Raw genomic sequence first — 22,051 nt, 5'->3', positions numbered from 1 at the left:
CAAAGAATTGATGCTTCTCATCTCTCTCCCTTCCTGTCTGTCCCTTTCTCTGTCTCTCTCTGTCACACATGCCAAAAAATTATCTTGGCACTCTAGTCAAAATTCTGCTTTACCTTTTTTCTTTTAGTGAGCGAGAGAGAGAGATTGAGAGCGCGCGCGCGCGCGATGGAGACAGGCTGGCAGGCAGGCAGGGACAGATGTGAGAAACATCAACTTGTTGCAACACTTTAGTTGTTCACTGATTGCTTTCTCATATGTACCTTGACTGGGGGGAGGGGTTCAGCTGAGCCAGTGACCTTGTGGTTTTGAACCTGGGTCCTCAGCATTGCAGATCAATGCTCTATCCACTGCATCACTGCCTGGTCAGGCCTGCCTTCTTAATATGAAAGAGGGGATCAAAACAAATGGTAACAGTAAAGACCTATGAAGAAACAATGACTTGTTTTCTGACCCAAGCAAATCAATAAAATTGTATGTTAAGGAACTATTAATGTAAGTCATCATAGTAAAATCTAAGGAGAAAGAATTCAAGAATTATCTTCTCAATAAAACCACTGGTGATAAAGAACATGTCACCACTTTGAAATGTGGTCAGTTTGTTGGAGAAGGTTGTGAGCCAATTTAGTGCTTTACTTCTGTGAACTCATATCTTGCTTAATTACAAATTTTTGTGACTATCTAGAGCAGTGGTAGTCAACCTGGTCCCTACCACCCACTAGTGGGCGTTCCAGCTTTCATGGTGGGCAGTAGCGGAGCAACCAAGTATAAATAACAAGATAGGTTTAACTATAGTAAGTTGTTTTATAAAGATTTATTCTGCCAAACAGCAAAAATCTGACATAAAGTACTTGGTAAGTAATTATTATTATATGCTTTAACTTGCTGTAACTCTGCTTTATAAATTTTATAAAACAAAGTTACTTCCCTATTTTATAAATCACCATTACTGTGGAACCGGTGGGTGGTTAGAAAATTTTACTACTAACAGAGATACAAAAGTGGGCAGTAGGTATAAAAAGGTTGACTACCTCTGGTCTAGAGTGACTAAACATTCAATTTGTTTTCCAAGAATAGTTTTTTCCCTGTCCTCCAAAAGATGTAGAACAAATATATTCAGCAATCTGCTGTTATTTAGTGTCCAAAAAAGGTGAAAAATGTGTTTGTATTTGCACTTGATTTTGCTCATTCATAAGTAAAAAATTATCTGCAAGAATAAATTAAAAACTCAAGGAAATAACCAAGAAAATAGATAATGAGTACTAGGAGAGGCAAATTATGAAAATTATAACATTAATCCACAGAAGACCCAATATCCAAATGGTAGGTTAAGAAAGAACATAAAATGTCCCTAAACTAAGGATAGCACTGTTCAGCTGAGAATGCCCAAAGTAGATCATAAAATTTCAGAGTTTAGGGATAAAAACTTAAATGCTTCCAAGAAAATAAAATCACACAAGTGATCAAAAATAAGAATATCTTTGTATTTCTTGGCAGCGTAACTTCAAATTTTTGAAAGAAAATTACTTCCAATACGGTTCTACATTCAGTTAAATTGTCAATCAAGTATGAGGTTAGAATAAAGACATTTTTATACATGTAAGGTCTCAACTTTTACCTCTTGTGAGATTCTTTATTCAGGAAACTGTTAAAGGATATGCTCCACCAAAATAAGAGGGAAATTCAAGAAAGAAAACAGAGAAGTGAGATCTAGAAACAATCAATACATGAAAAGGAGAGAGGGAAAAAGATGTATAAGATGATGGCATAGGCAGCCTTAAAACAACAGCTGTGCAGCAAGTCCAGAGAACAACCAACCTAGGCTGTGAAAGGATGGAAGACCTCAAGAGATGTCTCCACGGGAGAGACTGGAAATTAACCAGAGAGGTACTGTAAAAATAAGTGAGGCATGAACTATAGCAACAAATGAAAAAACCAGTGGTAATTACTTATTGTAGAGAAGAAAAACAGTATAGAAAAAGAGCAGGAAAAAATCATGAATAAAGAATATTTATAGGCCCTGGCTGGTAGCTTGGTGGATCGAGTGTCGGCCTGGCATGTGGATGTGCTGGGTTCAATCCCTGGTTAGGGCACATATAAGAAGTGGCCATCTGCTTCTTTTCCCCTCCCACTCCCCCCTTTTCTCTTCTTGCAGCCAGTGGCTCCACTGGTTCAAGCATTGGCCCCGAGCTCTGAGGATAGCTCAGTTGATTTGAGCATCAGCCAAAGATGGGATTTGCCAGGTAGTAGGTACTGGTCTGGGTGCATGTAGGAGTCTGTTTATCCCCCCTCCTCTCACTTAAAAAAAAGAATATTTATATTGTCATTATAGCTATAAAATTATTAATTAATGTTTTAACGAAAAATTGTGGTACAGGGAGGAACAGTGTGAGGACGTGGCAAGGAGTGTTTATGTATGCTACATTCTCATCTACCACAACAAGAATTTAGATACAGCTAGGAGAGTTCAAAGCTATCTATGTGGAGAAGAAAAGGGAACTGATTTTTTCCCAGTACTTTCAATACTATTTGACTTTTGAAATTTAAGTGCTTATATTACTTTGATTTTTTTAAAAGGGCTAGTATATATTGGGGAGATACTAAATAATATATATTCTAAGCTATTTACATTTATTAAATATTCTGATCTTCACAACAAATCTATAAAGTAGATGTTATTTTATCCCTGTTTAAAATGAAAAAACTAAGCCCCAGAGAGATTAAATAACTTATTTTAGGTCAAATAGCTAATAAAGGCAGAGCCAAGATTTGAACCCAAACAATACAACTCCACAGCAAATACTCTTAATAAATATAGTGTCACAATATTACACTAAATTGTCCTATCAAAATGTGAAAATTAATTTTAAATTTTCTATTTAAAGAAGCATAAAATGTTTTAAAAGCAGTAGAATCCCATTGAAAATGCTACTTCTGTGAATTTAGTCAAGAACATACCTCACTCTAATACTGAATAAGGATTCTACAGTTCTGTAAAATAATAAACTGAGACTTGTGTATTTTGTATCCAAAACAAGAAGCATAACTTCAGTTAGGTCTTCTACTATGGCACTTTACAACTCTTGTCCTTTTACCCTTACACTAATTGTTGCCCTATGTTTATGCCTTTTTATTTTAAGCTACTCTATTTTGGGGAAAAGGATGGTTACATAAATAAAAATGTAAATGAAAGAATGTTTCATATATATATATATATTTTAGTGAGAGGAGGGGAGATAGACTCCCACATGCACCCCAACCCGGATCTACCTGGCAAACTCTGTCTGGGGCAAAAGCTCTGCCCACCTTGGGCCATGTTCGCAATAGAGCTTAATTTTTAGCACCTGAGACTGAGGCTCCACGCAGCCACCTTCAGCGCCTGGAGCCAATGTGCTCAAACTAATTGAGCCATGGCTGCGTGAGAGGGAGGTGGGGGATGAGAAACTTAGAAAGAGAAAGGGGGAGGAGGGGTGGAGAAGCAGATGGTTGCTTCTCCTGTGTGCCCTGAATGGGAATCAAATCCAGGACATCTACACACTGGGCTAATGCTCTACCACTGAGTCAACCAGTCAGGGCCTATATAAAATTTAAACTTGTTTATAAAAAAAGTAATCAATGGGAAATACATATGCTATGCTAATGACAAAAAGGCTAATATCCTTTAATATTCATTCATATCAAAAAAACATAAGCCAATTTTTAAAAGGCAAGACTATGAAGAGATCAGTTATTGAAAAGCAAATTCAAAAGGCTAACATTCAGGCTAACTACTAACAAAGGACACATAATGGGAATAAGACATATATATGCTCTACTACCTGACTGGCAAAGGTTAAAAAGGGTATTAACACCGGCAAAGCTTCATGAGCCAAGCACACTCATACAATGTTTATGGTAACATAAATCAGTAAAGACTTTCTAGAGAGGAATTTGACACTGTATGAAAATATTCTACTATTTATCCAAAAAAATAATTTAAAATGCAAAAAACACTGGTAGTCATATTAGTGCAACATCAGAATCAACTTATGTGCTCCCAAACATTGACGGAGGAGAGGATTCTTACATATATTATTGAACAGCTAAATAAAATGAAATTATACAGTCATCAACAATGTTTTAATAGCATAAAAAAGTCTTACAATAGCCGGTTAGCTCAGTTGGTTACAACGTCATCCCAATATGCCAAGGTTGTGGGTTAGATCTCCAGTCAGGGTACATACAAGACTTAACCAACGAATGCATAAATAAGTGGAACAACAAATCAGTGTTTCTGTCTCTCTCTCCCCCTTCCACTCTCTCTAAAATCAATAAATTAAAAATTAAATTCTTATAATAAAGATATAAAACTATTTACAGAAAAACCTCAATATATGTTAGATAAAAAAAGCCACATACCTAAAGAAAAATTAAATGTCAGCAGTCATATTCTTTGAGGATACGTGCAATATTCTTCTTTAAAATTATTTTTATTATCCAAATTTTCTTCAGTAAACATAAAATAATTTTACAGATGGAAAAAAGCCAAGTTTATTTATGTGTAAAGCAGTTTCACATACCTTGGTAGCTGTTACTGATGTAGCTAAATTTGTAGTTTTGGAAGAGGATCCATTTGAACTTGCTGGTGGTGTCTGAGCCACTACAGATTTACTGTTTGTACTGTTTGCTCCATTAGCAGCACTGGTGGAATGGGAGAAAGTAAATTTGAAGCCACCAGAAGATGTCCTTTTGGGAAGGTTTTCCTTGTCTTCACTTTCTTTTGCTAAAGCAAAAGTAAAATTTTGAACTTCTATCAGTAAATATTGCTAGTCAAAGCATCTGAAAAGAACAATAATTAAAAAACTTATGCTATAGAAATGTTTACCTGAAACCTATGTACTCTTACTTATCAATGTCACCCCATTCAATTTCTAAATAAAAATAAAAAAAGAAAAACTTATAAAACACTGTCTTTATTTTATAAGAGCTAAAAGAGCAGAGGAGCATCATGCATGCAGTGATTAGTCTTTAATAGCTGGAATCTTATAAAACTCAGGATTAGTATGGCCCTTAAAAGTCATTTAACAAATCAGCCACCCTATCCTAGAATTCTACATTGTTCTAAGACACTTCCAAGGACTCATTAGTTGCCTAACCTTTTTTTGTCTCCCTGCAGCTTCTATTCATTAACTTTATACTTCTAGCTTCTTGTAAACCCCTAAAATCTCTCCCACAAGTTAGTATTTCAAATGCCTAAAGACAATGACATGATCATGTCTATCAGTCTTTTATTTCCTGGATATTCCATGTTCCTGTGTGGGTTTCTCTTATGAGCCAGGTGTCTGCTATCTCTCTCTCTCTCTCTCTCTCTCTTTTTTTTTTTTTTGTATTTCCCTGAAGTGAGAAATGGGGAGCAGAGAGACAGAATCTCACATGCCCCGATCAGGATCCACCTGGCAGGGCCACCAGGGGGCGCTGCTCCATTGCAACTGGAGCCATTCTAGCACCTGAGGCAGAGGCCATGTGGGCCATCCTCAGTGCCCGGGCCAACTTTGCTCCAATGGAGCCTTGGCTGCAGGAGGGGAAGAGAAAGCGAGAGAGAAAGGAGAGGGGGAAGGGTGGAAAAGCAGATGGGCACCTCTCCTGTGTGCCCTGGTCAGGAATCAAACCCGGGACTTCCACATGCCACGCTGATGCTCTACCGCTGAGCCAACTGGCCAGGGCCTATGCTATCTTTTAACATATGGCTGTTACTATTTCTTTTTTTTTGTATACGATTCTTAATTGGATATAGTATTTCACAAGTTTGGCTTCATTGCCTCTTTTGACAGTAGACAGCACAGTGTCTGTAATGAGTAAAGGCAGATGATTTGGCTACTAAAAGGTGTCTATTCCTTGGGACATTTTAATAGGCTCTTTGCTCCTGCAGGCTAAAATTAATTTATGGCATTAATGAATGGAGAATGAGTGAGGTTGAGAACAACAGTTTCAGGGAAAATATAATAGCTCAAGGAAATACTAATAAGAAATAGCTTTAGAAAATCTCACATTCAAAATCACAAACTATATAAAGTCTAGAAAATTATTTGATCTTTTAAGATACAAATTTTTATTAAACATTTAGATCAGTGGTAGTCAACCTGGTCCCTACCGCCCACTAGTGGGCGTTCCAGCTTTCGTGGTGGGCAGTAGCGGAGCAACCAAAGTATAAATAACAAGGATTTAACTATAGTAAGTTGTTTTATAAAGATTTATTCTGCCAAACTTAGCAAAAATACGACATAAAGTACTTGGTAATTATTATTATATGCTTTAACTTGCTGTAACTCTGCTTTATAAATTTTATAAAGTTACTTCCCTACTTTATAAATCACCATTACTATGGAACTGGTGGGCGGTTAGAAAATTTTACTACTAACAGAGATACAAAAGTGGGCGGTAGGTATAAAAAGGTTGACTACCCCTGATTTAGATGATATATGGAGGATAGTACTCCAATAATGGTAATTCTCAGGCCAAAGAATTAAGTGATTCTTTGGAAAGATGGGAATTTTACTTCTCTTGACATTGTATCTTTATGAAACTTTGGGTGGGGGAGGTAGAAGAGGGTCAAGGAGGGATATATGATGATGGAAGGAGAACTGACTTGGGTGGTAAACACACAATACAATATACAGATGATGTATTATAGAATTGTACACCTGAAACCTATATAATTTTATTAACCAATGTCACCCCAATAAAGTAATAAAAAATAAACTTTTATAATGATTTTAATATATCAAAGAGCAAAGTTATTTCTCTGAGCTGTTTCCTCAGCAGTAAAAAAGGCAGAGTGCTACCTGACCTATAGTGGCACAGTGGATAAATTGTGGACCTGGAATGCCGAGGTCACTGGTTTGAAACTGCAGGCTTGCCTGGTCAAGGCTATAAATTCTAGCATAGGGTGGCATATAGGAGTTGCTGCTTCCTGCTCCTTCCCCTGCCCTTCTCTCCTTTTCTCTTTCTCTCCCCGCCACCTCTAGAAAATGATTTAAAAAAAATTAAAAGGGCAGCATGTTTTGGAAAGTTTCTATGGATCTGTATGGTGTCTATTATTGGGGAAATACACCAAGACTGTTCACAGAAGGTCAAGTATAAGTGGACAATGGAATTTCTAATCAGCAAATAAAGACTATTATAAAATGGCAAGCTCAAGAAAAACATTTTAAACATGAAAGAAACTCCAAACAAATTAGAAAAAGTGCATAATTTAAAAATTACAATTCAGCATAAAATTCATATCTTTCATGCTTTATAAACAATGACCAGACCTTTACAAAGCAAATGAGTAATTTCTGTAATAATTATAAGAGGATGCAATATTCAGAAATTCAAAAATTTTAATACCTTTTTTAGTCTCCATAAATTTTTCATAACTATCTGGAAAATCATCTTCTGGCTTAGGTTTTTCCACTGGTGTCACAACTGCTTTTCCTTCCTCTTCTTCATCTTCATTAAACCACATTTCTTCATCCTCTTCCAAGGCTTTTGCATCTCTGCGAAATCTGTTACTACGCAATATAGATGGTACACTGTAAGAAACATACCATAAATATTGAGCAAAGATTTAGAATTCATGATAAGATTGAATTGGAGAAAAATTATAACCAAGAGGAGCTGAAGTAATTTTAACTGGGTAATATTTATAAACTAAAAATTTACCTTGAGTTAAAATATGGAGTAATTATTTATATAAAAAATTCAGGCTAGGGAGGATATCCTACCCTCCTGTCCTATCTAATGATGCAAAGAAAACTCCTAGGTAAATTTATAGGTAAGATTCAACTATAGATTATATTAAATTTATAGGCTATAAATGCAATATACTTAAACAATACCTGTTCAGTTTCTGATTTTGTCTGTCTTTTTCTTGCTCATATTTTGTCTTCAATCCTTTGAATGTCTGAACATATTCAATTGATTCAAGTGCTTTATAAAAGTTTTCAACTATATGTGCAGTAAGAGACTTGATATCTTCCTGTATAAGCACAAAATTTAAATTTTAAATATAATATAATGCTCATTTGGTAGGAGAAAAACTTTAAAGTTTTTATAATTCTAAAACTGATCAAAAAGGTTTTTCAATATCACCTTCCAAAAATAAATGTCCTAGTTTCTTTACACATGAGCCAGGACTCCACAGAAAACTTGCAAAAAGGAGAAACAATTCACTGTAGCCCTTTTGAGGAATTATAAAGAACATTTCAAAAGTAAATGGATTTAGTTTATGTCTTCTGATAAGTTTTTACAATTATATAAACACAGTACTGTTTAAAAAGCACTCTCATATACAATTTCACTTGATTCTCATCACAATTCCATGAAATGGGTTTATTATACCCATTTTACAGAAAAGGAAAATTGAGGCTAAGGCTGGATGGCCTGTTCAAGAGCACAAAGCTAATGAGAAAGCAGATTCTGAAATTGCATTTTCAATAAACATTAGGTACTACTTAATAATTTCTTATTTGACATCCTATTTATCAAAATGGGAAAATCCTTCCCTAAAATATAATCATAAATTCCTCATACTACATTACATATACTAGATCAGATAAACTATATATTAACTCAAATACTACATGTTTATTTCCACAGTCTTCAATGGTAAAATCTTTGTGAAATAAAATGGTAGTAATAACTTTTAAATTCTAAACGGACCATTCTAAATGATCACTGCAATACAAATCAGGCTCATTATTAAAAATAATTAAAGTTGTGCCCTAGACAGTTGGCTCAGCGGTAGAGTGTTGGCCCGATGTGTGGAAGTCCGGGGTTCAATTCCCGGTCAGGGCACATAGAAGAAGCGCCCATCTGCTTCTCCACTCTTCCCCCTTTCCTTCCTCTCTATCTCTCTCTTCCCCTCCTGCAGCAAAGGCTCCATTGGAGCAAAGTTGGCCTGGGTGCTGAGGACAGCTCTATGGCCTCCACCTCAGGTGCTAGAATGGCTCTAGTTGCAACGGAGCAATGCCCCAGATGGGCAGAGCATCGCCCCCTGGTGGGCATGCTGGGTGGATCCTGGTCGGGCACATGCGGGAGTCTGTCTGATTGCCTCCCCGCTTCCAACTTCAAGAAAATACAAAATAAATAAATAAATAAATAAATAAATTAAAGTTGTGATTCAGGACTTTAATATTAGTAAGAAATATACAAGCCACTTCTTTAAAAGATCTACCATAATCTGTCTGCATAAAGGATTTTAACTCTTTAATTTCCCTGGACATGTCAATAAAAAAAATGCAATGAAGGAGAATTAGAAACCTAGATAAAATGGTCTGTGTTGTATACTCAACAAAAAGTTTTGGAATTCAATGTACATTTATCAACCATTTGCATTTTCAGAAAAACAAACTCAATCACAGGGATAGAGATTGGTCTGAGAACCCTACAATTTATTTTATAAATATCTCATCAAAAATTTTAAAGGAAAAAAGTGGAAAAGTTAATCTCTGATTTCACAGTGCACTGTGAATCTGGGTTCAGATACTTGGTGAGCTTGAACTATAATTAACTATATTTCCTTGTTTCTAAGGCTAAAGACAGTACTTCTATCCTCTTCATCCTTTTGGGTATTATACTCTTAGCAAGTGACCAGTATTGGAAAACAATCCAGTTGCTTAAATAATCTCTATGTGAGAATAGCACATCATCAGTAGAAATCTGTTTTGTGAAAAACAAAACTAGACAATGAATTTCTAGCTTTGACTTTCTTTTTTCAAGTTCTTTTTAAATGTGGCCATTTTCCCTAGTGAAATGATTTCAGTGTGTGAAAGAGGGCACATTTATTGTATCAGTTTTATAGTTATCTGTCTTATCCCTGTTATTCATATAGGCTTTCACCAGATCTTTTTTATGACAAACCCTTTGTTGCTCCAGAGTTGTAACCTAATTTCAAACCCTGACTGTCCTCCTAACCAAATGAATGCTCCTGAGTAGGTCACTTAATCACTTTGGGTATCTCAAGCCCCTCACTTATAAAAATAAGGCAGTTGGAGTAGTTCCTCTAGCTCCCTGAACTCTTTAAGTTAAAATTCCATAACACCTTATTTTTATTCATCTCATATCAATGTTTAACAAAGGAATTATTTTTCAACCTTTCTATTCATTATTTTCATCATTACCCCTACAATCAATAAGAGAGATCACAGGAATGGTATGCTTGACTGAAATGTCCACATATGCAAATTAGATCATGAAACATTTGGCCAATAAATAGAACTAAGAATATTATAAATATGGGTTAAAAGACTATGCTAAATTTTACAAATTAAAATATTAATATCACTAAATATATAATTATTTTATTTATTAAGAATCTTTTATATAAACTTACCACTCTTATAAATTCAAATAACTCAATAACAGCTGAATTTAACAGATTGTACCGAGTTCCATTATCAAGAAGAGCATTTATAACTGGCTCAAAAAGATTTCCCTTGGTGATGTAACGATTATAAAATTCATCTTTAAGGCCAATTATCCGCCTCATAAAACGAAGAGCACCTAATTAAAAATAATACAGGGAATAAGTCAATGATATGATCAATATTTATCATTATACAGATTTTTTACATAAAACAATGTATATGTTCTTCTGGAATAAAAAGCAAAAATGTACACTAAAAACAACTGGATTTGAGAAAAATAGTTAGGGAAAGACCACTCAGAACCAGTACCACTTTAGTGGCAAAGCTAAGAAAAACCCCCAGTAATTGGCAACTGGGAGATAAGTAACTACCAAGGCAGGAAGCTTCTCAGCAAAGAGATAAAAAATACACAAATGTTGGCAGTACTCAGAGCGGTGTGCCCGATGTGGAGACAGTGCAGGGAAGGGCAGCTCAGCATCCGCAGAGCTCTGTCATTAAGGTGGGAACAGGAGTAGTACAAACTACCAAGAGCCAAGATAGCCTACCTCTCTGGGCAAGGGAGCTTTTGAGCTTTCTACTATTTCAGATTTTTGCTGTGGAAAAATTATCTGTGAACCAACATTACTTCCACATTATAATAATGTCATTCTCTAGTTCAGGGGTCGGGAAACTTTTTGGCTGAGAGAGCCATGAACGCCACATATTTAAAATGTAATTCCATGAGAGCCATACAATGACCTGTATATGTTATGCATTATCCAATAAAAATTTAGTGTTATTTATTGGCTCCAGCCACCCACAACCATGAACATGAGCGGTAGGAAATGAATGGATTGTAATACATGAGAATGTTTTATAATTTTAATGTTATTATTATTTTTATTAAAGATTTGTCTGCGAGCCAGATGCAGCCATCAAAAGAGCCACATCTGGCTTGTGAGCCATAGGTTTCCGACCCCTGCTCTAGTTTATCAGTTGCTTATAATTAGGTCAACATGTACTGTAGTAGACCAGACTGTATTTGTAAAAGAAAATAGAGTAACACATAAATAGTATAATTTGGCTTTTCACAATTTAGAATTCTGAAATTTTCCTTTTAACTAGTCTTTTCCTTAGCTAAATAAAACTAACCAAATTTGGCAATGTTAATGCTAAAAGTACCAAAAACTGTCATCTTAATCCCTTATTTTTCTGTTTGTTGATTCTTTAACTTGTAACGTTTCCCTTAAGTAGTTTATTCTACTGACACTACTAACCAAATCTTTCAAAATACAAGGTTTCCAATTTTACAAGTCATCTCTCAACCTTTTGCTAACAGAAGGAAGTCATTCAAAGAGGTCGTGACTGTTGAAAAAAGTTCTAAATATTATCTGAGAATAAAACAGAAATAGGCCACAAGGTAAAAATATGTATGATAACTGTAACACTAAACAAGTTTGGAGAGAAGTGGCAAACTTAAAACATTATCTCTTTTTTGTGGTAGGATAAGAAATAGTTTACTTAAGATTAAAAAGACTGAAGTACTGGCAAAGGTTTGAGCAAATAGGCACTCTTACACACTGCTGGTGAATGAACTGACATGCAAACAAAGCTACAGTTAAAACAGCACTGCTAAAAATAATAAAAATGGTGAAGCAATATAAACATTTAAATACTAGAAAATTGTTCAATTATGATATATCCATATAAAAGGAACTACTGTACAGTCATCAAAAAAGACTAGTAATAGAAAGCCAGACAGAAAAACCTATCATGAGAATTCTTCCAAAATTAACATAAAACTTAAGGTATATGCAATCAGAACTGGATAAAATTGTTTTTCAAGTTACTGTGAAAGAAAAAATGTCCAACAATCAAGAAGAATTTTATAAACAAAAAAAGTGAGAGGATACTTCACATCTATATTAAACTTTCTAGCAGAGAGACTATAATGGCATAAGAATAAACATTCTCTTTATTCCACCTAGTGAAATAAAAGAATAGATGGCCCAGAAATAAGACACAAGTATATATAATAACTTACTGCATAACAAAAAACAGTATTTTAATTCAGTAAAGAAAATAGTTTATTTAATAAAGATCCTGGCACAACCGGCTATCCATCTGGAAGAGAATGAAGCTATATAAAAAAAAAACTTCAGATATATTACATATATAAATGTAAAAAGTGAAATAAAAACATTTTAAGAAAATTAAAAATATTTATATAATCTTAGGGCACAGGAGACTTTGCTAAGCAAGACAAAAAACCCAAAAGACATAAAACGAGATATATGATAACTTTAAAACAGTCATATGGAAAACAATACCATATATAAAGGTAAAAACAAAAGACAAATGAGACTGAGACATTTTTTTCTCCCCAAAACACGATAAACTGTTAGTATATCTAATATAAAAAAGAAAAAGATAATAGGCAATTCATAACTAATAAAACACAAAAGCACTGAAATATAAAAAAAATGTCATAGAAAATGTAAATTAAAACACAAATGGAATTCTACATTTTTCATCATCAGTTTAATAACATTAAAAAAACCCAGTAACACAGTGCTAGAAGAATGTCAAGTGCTTCAATCTTTTGGGAAAGAAATCCAGAGGCTGTATGTTAAATAAAAATTTAAAAGGATATATTAAAAATATATAAATATTTTTCCTAGCAATCCCATTATTGGGAATCTCTCCTGTAAAAAAAAAATCAATGAGTACATACAAGATTTACATCCTATTTACTACAGTGTTGTCTGGAGTGGCAAAATACCAAGACAATCTTCTAACCTATATATCAGAGAATGGTAAAATAAACTGTGAAAGAGCCACTCTAGGAAATATTACTCAACTATGTTTAGGAAACAAAACTTGGCTCACACCAAATCCAATGACTGGAGTAATATTAAGGGATTGAGATGTGTGTTACTATAATCCTGTTTTTGTAAAAATAAAACAAAAAACCCCCTTTATGAATATTTATGTAAATTTAAAGTATGGAAAAAGGTATGGAAAAACAATACTGCAGTTAATAGTGGCTCTTTAAGGCTTTAAAAGTCAAGTAAGTAGTAGGGAGATTAACCTTTAACACATTAAGTTAATGCTTAAATTTTAACCATAATTTTTATGCTCAGAAAAAACCCAGAGAAGCTTTTTATTTGGAAGGAGAAGGAAGCTTTATTTATCTATTTGCAGGTGAAATTATGGAGAGGAAAGAAAAATTTATAGTTGGCCAAAAATCAACACTGGTGCAAATATTTTACAAGTTCAATAAATAACCCAAGTTACACAAAAAAATATCAAGGCCCATATCTCAAAAATATAAAAAGAACCACTACAAAATGACAATATGATGAAACAGATATAAAAGATAGCAGGACTGGTTTTATTAGTGAAATGTTAGCATCACACAAGAGTATTATTTCAGTTAAGTTAATTAAAGCTAAATATGAGCAAATATGTGTGGGTGGAGAAACACTATGACCTGTTCCTCTTATCCTTTCAATAAATAAAATATCAGTATTTCTCATAATCATCTCTTTAATAGCATAGACTGCTAAAAAATAAATTCACAAGGGTAACTTTAGTTTTTATCTGTTAAAAATGTTCCTTACAACGTTTTACTAGACTGTTCACTTAAATCATTACTTACATAACGCCAGGAAAGTGTGCTTTGAATTCATCAAGACCAAGACTCTTCGTAGCAAGTCCTTGTTCATAATATAGTTTTTTATGTGATATGTGTGATGTTCCACACAGAATGTGAGTAGCTCTAAAATTAAGGCAAGCAGCTGTGCTGTTTGATAATTATCTATAAAGAAAGTCATCACATGAAAATCAAATACTGCAATACATTTAAATACAAAAAATAAATCGTATAGAGCCTATATTTTAGAGCAAAAATAAAACTGTATGTCCATTTTTTTATATCAATTAAAGAAGTTATAGATTTTTATTTTTTTAGGCAGACTCTCCAGAAGCACTGTCAGTTTTACCTACTTAGACTTTTTTCATGTTTCTATAATACATGCTTTAAAACATTAAAAATATTTTCCGCATTGATTTGAGAGAGAGAGAGGGAGGGAATGAGAGAGGGAAAAGGCGGAGAGGGAGGAAGGGAGGGGGAGAGAGGGAGGGAGGGAGGGAGAGAGAGAGAGAGAGAGAGAGAGAGAGAGAAGCATCAACTCATTGTTCCATTTAGTTCCTTTTAGCTGTGCAAGAAAAGCATTGTTGCTTCTTGTATGTGCCCTGACTAGGGATCAAATCCATGTCCTCGGTGTGTGGGACAATGCTGTATCCCCAACCAGGGCCTTTAATATATCCTTTAATGATTAATACTAATAAATCTATAAAAGGGTCCACAGTAAAGAAGTAACTCAAACTTTTCGGCTAAAATTTCCCAAGAAAAATATGCCTTATTTAAAGACATCTTTAAGAGAATTTTTAGTTATTTGAATATTAAGTGAAAAATGTTACAACAAGATTTTTTTTAAACACTAACTTTTTTACATCAAACCATATATCTGTAAGAGGCCTACTGAAATACACTAGCTTTATTTTTAAGAGGTTTTGGTTTATATATTCATAGAATGATTTCAAACTGCTTCCTGAGCATCAAAACTAAATATAAATGCGAGGATTTATATAGGTAATTACCTACATCTATTATAAATGTTTTAGAGATGATATATTAAACTGTGAGCAAATTATGAAACCATAGTCTTATAGAATAAAAAAATAATAATAGATATCACCTAGTACAATTATTTTATTTTATTTTTTTGTGACAGAGACAGAGTCAGAGAGAGGAACAGATAGGGACAGACAGACAGGAAGGGAGAGAGATGAGAAACATCAATTCTTTGTTGTGGCTCCTTAGTTGTTCATTGATTGCTTTCTCATATGTGCCTTGACAGAGGGGGGCATGGCTACAGCAGACCGAGTAATCTGATCCTTTTTTTTTTTTTCTGTATTTTTCTGAAGCCGGAAACGGGGAGAGACAGTCAGACTCCCGCATGTGCCCTCACCGAGATCAACCTGGCACGCCCACCAGGGGGTTACGCTCTGCCCACCAGGGGGCGGTGCTCTGCCCCTCCGGGGTGTCGCTCTGTTGCGACCAGAGCCACTCTAGCGCCTGGGGCAGAGGCCGAGGAGCCATCCCCAGCGCCCGGGCAATCTTTGCTCCAGTGGAGCCTCAGCTGCGGGAGGGGAAGAGAGAGACAGAGAGGAAGGAGAAGGGGAGGGGTGGAGAAGCAGATGGGCACCCCTCCTGTGTGCGCTGGCCAGGAATCGAACCTGAGACTTCTGCACGCCAGGCCAATGCTCTACCACTGAGCCAACCGGCCAGGGCCGACCGAGTAATCTGATCTTTTGCTAGAGCCAGGGTCCTTGTGCTCAAGCTGGTGAGCCTGTTCAAACCAGATGAGCCCGCACTCAAGCTGGCGCCCTTGGGGTCTCGAACCTGGGTCCTCCACATCCCACTCCAACACTCTATCCACTGCGCCACTGCCTGGTCAGGCAATTATTTTATTTTTTCAGAAGATTACACACATAAATATTTTGTGGAACTAAGCTGCTATCAGAATAAAGTAACTTTCTTTTATATAACAAAATGACAGCCTGACGGGTGGTGGCACAGTGGATAGAGCATCAGCCTGGGATGCCTTGAAACCCCGAGGTCACTGGCTTGAGACCACAGGTTGCTCACTTGAGCAAGCGGTCACTGGCTCAGCTGTAGGACCCCAGTCAAGGCACATATGAGAAGCAATTAATGAACAACTAAAGTTTCAGAATTATGAGGTGACTGATGCTTCTCATCTCTCTCCCTTCCTACCCCGCCCTCTCCCAAGATAAATAAATAAATAACAGAATGACCATTAAATATACAAAATACAATTCTGGTATTTCAAAGATCTTTTCTACTTTGAATCAAGACCAATTTGTGTAACAGTCAACACCACAGACAATATTTAAACTAGTCCTTCACAATTAAAAAAATTCTTTTTAATTTCTCAATTTATAAATTTTATTTATAATAGATTTTATAACAATGATCTACAGTGCTAATTAAATGTCTTTTTTTCACTTGCCCAAGTTAGGACATGAAATTACTCATCCAATATCTGAACTGCCTCCTTTTTGAAACTGGCTTTCCTAGAACTTGGATGAATCTGGTAGAACAGACAGGATGCGAGGTACACACAGGCACATTTTCCATACTACCAGGCCCATACTTAGTATGCATGTTACAAGTAAAAGTAAGTGTTTCCGCCCAGATTCATAAAACAAAACTTAAACATTAACTCCTAATTGGTCCTAGCGTTATAAACGCTAACTCCTAATTGGTCTTAGTTTATTAGATTTCAAAAATAAGCAAGAACTAAATCCTCAATGTTCAGATATCTTCTCAATAAAAATCACAAAACAAGTTCTAAATTTACAGAAAAAAACCCCAAAACAAAATTCCAAAGGTTTTCCATCTTTTATCTTGGCAAAAGTGGAGTATTTTCTTTGTAATAATAAAAAAAGTAAATGTATTTTTGGATTTTTAATTTGTTGAAAATATGCTTTTAACATTGTACAAATGTATTATACTCTGAGTAAAAGTTTATGATTTTCATTAGTTCATAAAATTAAAATTTATACTTACCAGGACAAATAGTGCTGTTTTTGCTAGATCCAACTATATTATCTAAAAAGAAAAACCACATTAAAATCAGTTATTTCAGTAATATCTTGTATTTCCCTGGTACTATAATATATAAAGCACATCTTTGATCATAACACTTTACTCACATAATAACCATTAAGAATTAGTTGCTTCAAATATTATACCTCTATCTATAATCTTTTATAGAATTGGGTATATATGAGAAGTTATTAAAAGACAATGTCATAAGTTTTCTGATAAAAAATGAGATTACAACCAGAGATAAGACTGATATGTCATTTATCTTCTATCAGTCATCTTTCAACAATTTGTATATATCTCTCTATATTCTATAGGTATATCTTAAATTCTGTAATAACACAAATGTTAACAATAGGTGACTTATGCTTTGAATTAAAAACAAAAATGGTGGAACATTGTAAATAAGTTCTAATTTCTTGGCACACATCTTAGAGCACATCTGTGTAGGGAAATACAAGGATGTATACTGGAGCATTGTTTGTAATAGCAAAAAGCTTGAAACAACTTAAATGTACATGAGAAGCAGAATGGCTAAATTACAGCATATTCACACAAGATATTACTATACAAGAGTTAAAAATAAATAAGAACTCTAGGCATCAATATAGATAGATCTCAGAGCAGTGATTAAAAAGAAGAAAAATTGCAGATTAACGTGCAATAGAAGTCAATGCACATCAAGTTTGAAAACGTGAAGAGTAATGCATTATATATATGTTGTAATAATAAATAATAACAGAATAACCATTATTTACTACAAATAATGTTGATAAACTCCAAATTCAGTATTCCTTGATGGAGTTCAATGAGAATGAGATAAAGGGGAATGAAAATGGGAAAGCCAATAAGGAGTATATGGATGTCTGTTAGACTAATTTCTAAATATAATATTTCTGTATGCTGGAAATGTTTTATTTTAAAATAAATGTTAAAATACACATTTTAATTCATATAAATGGAACCATTATGCAATAAAACATTTTGTGATATGTTTTACCCATGTGACTATATTTTGAGAACTAGTCAGATGACAGATCAATATTCAATTATTTTAACTGCTTTATAGGGTTCCATTATGTGCATATACCACACTTTAATTTTCCTACCATAAACAATGCAACAACATTCTTATACCTATATGCACATGAATAAATGTTCCTTAGGTTATATACTCAGAAATGGAATTAATGATGTTATCTGTGTGTGTCCACTCTACAACTTTATTAATTTAGTAACATTATTCTCTTAACTGACTCAAATCATTAACCAACAGTCTCAGATAATATGTCCTATAAATATCTCATTGTACAAACTGAGTTGTATTCTGATCTCAGTTATATTTGGTAATATGATTACATTACTTAAATATTACAACTAATGACATACAGTGGATTTACAGAATACAGAAAGATAATACAGTAGAACTCAATAAAAATTTGTTGCCAAATCCGATAGAAACAGCTAGGAATACTTAATGAGAAGTACATAAAACCATAGTAGAATTCTGCACTCACGCTGCTTAAAAAAATCTTTAGGTTCTTCACTCCACTTTAATAAACTGAAACTAGAAATTGTAGCTGATGAATTATGGGTATAGTTCATACAAGACAGATAATATGGAACTACAATAAAACACATTGAAAAAAAAGCCCTGACCCTGTACAAAATATAAAATCAGCAAATGAGTCAGCATTTAGAGTAAAATGTTTATAGAGTTTATTATTTTAAATTGTTTTCTGCTTGATCCTGCTAGCTTGATTAACCCATCTTCTATTAACCCAGCAGCTTCTAAACCTTGCATTGTGAAATCAGAGAACTTTTACTGTGATGCCAGATTGTTCTCTAAAATGGTGGTTTCCTTGAATTTTTATTTATTTATTTATTTATTTATTTATTTATTTTTTAAATTCATTTTAGAGAGGAGAGAGAAAGGGAGAGAGAGAGAGAGAGAGGGAGAGAGAGGAGAGACAGAGAGAGAAGGTGGGGAGGAGCTGGAAGCATCAACTCCCATATGTGCCTTGACCAGGCAAGCCCAGGGTTTCAAACTGGCAACCTCAGCATTTCCAGGTCGATGCTTTATCCACTGCGCCACCACAGGTCAGGCATTCCTTGAATTTTTGAACATAGGTAATATACTGTCTGCTCTTCATATTAATTCTAACAATTTTGGGAACAATTTCCTTTTTCTGCTAAGTGTTTATATCTCTCTTTCTCAACGTGTAAACTCTCTGCCACATTTTCTATACCATTCTCTAACAAAGATAGTGAGAAACTAGGGAAATTATGATTTCATATTACAATGTAAATCTTTCAGCAGTAATTTCCCTGTCATATAAAGAACCAAGTAAAGAACCTGTTAGTTATAATATTTATTTCAATCTTAAAAAACAGGAATCATAAAAACAGAGACCCTACCCTTTTCAGATTTGTCTTCTGAAGTATTGGTCAAAAGTGGTGCTGTGAGGACATGCATACAATGGTTGTAGAAGAAATTCAGGAATTCACTTTTTTCAGTTTTCTGAAACATAGAATTTAAAAAATACTTTAATACCGGGCCATCACCCAGACAGACAGGAAGATAGACACTGAGATTGCCGGCCTCAAAACCATGCTCAAGTCACACAAGCTTGATAATATTAAATACTTAGCAGGGTCTGTATTTACATGCCTAACAGTAGCACTGGGATTTTATTGACTGTGGATATAATAAAATGTCTATTTAAAAAAAAATACTTTAATACCTTTATAATTAATAAAACATGTTCAAGAAATAGCAGTGTGAGTCACCCACAAACAATAGATACTTTAAGATACTATGAAAGAACCAAAAGTTATATTCACTTTATTTCTATAAAATTTAAACATTAACTCTATTTCATATCACATATAAAAATGAAAGCAACAGATAGATCAGATTATATAAAGTTTTTCTGAGCAAATTATTCAGAACAATTTTTTTCAAATATGCTGCAATCTGAAATGCAATGAAAATTAAGCAAAGTGAGAACTTAACTGCTTAAAATGATACCCTAGATTTCAAAATGTATCCAAATTTGAAAACCTGTCAATTCAATTTATTAAGCCACAAAAAATAGTGTAGTATTTAGATCTATTTTCAAAATCTACAAAACCTTATTATTCAGAAACTTGGAAAATAATGGCTTTCAATTTTCTGGACACTACTTTTTTTACACAACTGGTCCCATAAATTAGCAATAATTTAAAAATAATATACATGTTCCCAAAAGAGGAGAAAATTTTATAAATGAAAAAAATCCCATTATTTTGAGACAATCACTGTTAATACTTTGGGATAATTCCTTAAGTCTTTTATTTTTATGACTTCTTTTACTAAACAGTTGAGACCATTCTGTACATATTTTTCATTTATTATAATAAAAAACCAACAAAATTTACCAGTTAACCATTTTTACATTTACAGTTCAGTTGAAGTATATTCACACTGTTGTATATTTTGTATATTAATTTTTAAGAAGTGAACATACAGAAGCCTAAGGTCATAAGTAGAAGTGCTAACATTTCACGAAGATTTTACAGATTACAAGATTATATTTGCTGTAAGTGAACTGCTACTGGAATACCACTGCTACTTGAATACTGAGTATTCAAATAATTATTGACTGTTTTTCAAAATTTTTATATTTACATATAATTTATATATAATTCTATAAAACATCACCTACAACTGACTAGGTCAAAACTTTTTTAAAATCATACAGTAATTTCTTACATTAGTTGTAGCCAACATGTTCTCTGGATCAATTAGAGTACGAAGAAGTCCCATTAACTGAACAGCACCTCCTAGCTCAGGATCAGTATCACAGATCATTTGTTCAATTACTACATTAATGAGAAGAATATCCTGAAAGAAAATGTTTCCATTAGACCTAGTTAGGAAATAGTATAAATATACCAGCTGAAAGGACAAAACCAGAATCACAGGAAAAAATCTCAAAGAATATATGAACTTATTTAATTTGTTACTTTCTAATGTTTTTCAAAGTTCTATAAACGCACTAGAGTAAAAAAGGTATTTAAAAAATGCAGAGCATGCTACATATACTTTATAAGACCAATAATATAGTGGAAAATAAAATCATTTGCCAGTGATTCTTGTTCACTGGAGGCTCTAACATTCTTATTCTAGGTTTTGGTGTCAGTTATGAACTTAGAAGTTGACTAAACAAGCAAGATAACATATCATGTGACTTCCCAACATAGCTCATCTTAACTTCTATTTTTTAAAAAAATTTTATTGAATGATTTTAGTGAGAGGAAGGAAGAGAAGGAGAGAGAGAATGAGAGACAGAGAAAGAGACAGGAAAACTGATCTGTTCCTGTATATGCCCTGACTGAGGATTGAACTGGCAACTTCTGCGCTTCAGGGTGATGCTCTAACCTACCAAACTATCCCGTCAGGGCTTATCTCAACTTCTAACTAGAAAATCTTTTCCTCATTTTAAACTGTTAAGTTGCTATGACATGGTTTTATTGGTTCTTAATTGTGTTAAGTTCACAAACAAATAACATATATTATTTTTGGATAACATTATATTAAATTTGGAAAGGGCTAGCAAAACAAAATAATAACAATAGTACTATGTACTGAAGCTTTCTTTCTATGTGTTATTTTCCAGAATTCTTCTAAATTAAGACATTTACCTTTTTTATTTTTATTTATTTATTTTGACATTTATCTTCATTCCATGCAGTTGCCTTATTTCATCTCCTTCAGTTACTATCTTTCTTCCCCCGCCAATAATAAACATTTTCAAGTCCACTGAGTTAATGTCAAAACTATTTATTATTTTTTAAGCAAGAGGGAGAAAAACAGACAGAAAGGCAGGCAGGAAAGGAGATGAGAAACATGTACTCATAGTTGCATCCCTTTAGTTGTTCATTGATTGCTTCTCATACATGCCTTGACCAGAGGGCTCCAGCCGAACCAGTGACCCCTTGCTCAGGC

General features: G+C 34.0%; 1 protein-coding gene across 3 annotated transcripts in view; it reads right to left on the bottom strand.

Annotated features, from left to right (window-relative positions):
* Positions 1 to 22,051, bottom strand: part of PPP4R3B (protein phosphatase 4 regulatory subunit 3B) — a 62,145-nt gene that overhangs the window by 7,234 nt on the left and 32,860 nt on the right. Inside the window, exons 8-15 of one of the 3 annotated variants that reach the window (XM_066378231.1) lie at positions 20,816 to 20,947; positions 19,480 to 19,582; positions 17,023 to 17,064; positions 14,026 to 14,184; positions 10,352 to 10,521; positions 7,857 to 7,996; positions 7,366 to 7,529; positions 4,557 to 4,759 (exon numbers count right to left, since the gene is read on the bottom strand). In XM_066378231.1, the coding sequence (XP_066234328.1) occupies positions 4,557 to 4,759; positions 7,366 to 7,529; positions 7,857 to 7,996; positions 10,352 to 10,521; positions 14,026 to 14,184; positions 17,023 to 17,064; positions 19,480 to 19,582; positions 20,816 to 20,947 (1,113 nt within the window). Of the gene's footprint in view, positions 1 to 4,556; positions 4,816 to 7,365; positions 7,551 to 7,856; positions 7,997 to 10,351; positions 10,522 to 14,025; positions 14,185 to 17,022; positions 17,065 to 19,479; positions 19,583 to 20,815; positions 20,948 to 22,051 lie in introns of those variants that run through there. The other 2 variants (XM_066378230.1, XM_066378232.1) reach the window with 2 other exon arrangements.

This window comes from Saccopteryx leptura, chromosome 3 (genome assembly GCF_036850995.1).
Source record: "Saccopteryx leptura isolate mSacLep1 chromosome 3, mSacLep1_pri_phased_curated, whole genome shotgun sequence".
Classification (NCBI taxonomy): Eukaryota; Metazoa; Chordata; class Mammalia; order Chiroptera; family Emballonuridae; genus Saccopteryx; species Saccopteryx leptura.
This window is presented reverse-complemented; position numbering and strand designations above follow the sequence as displayed.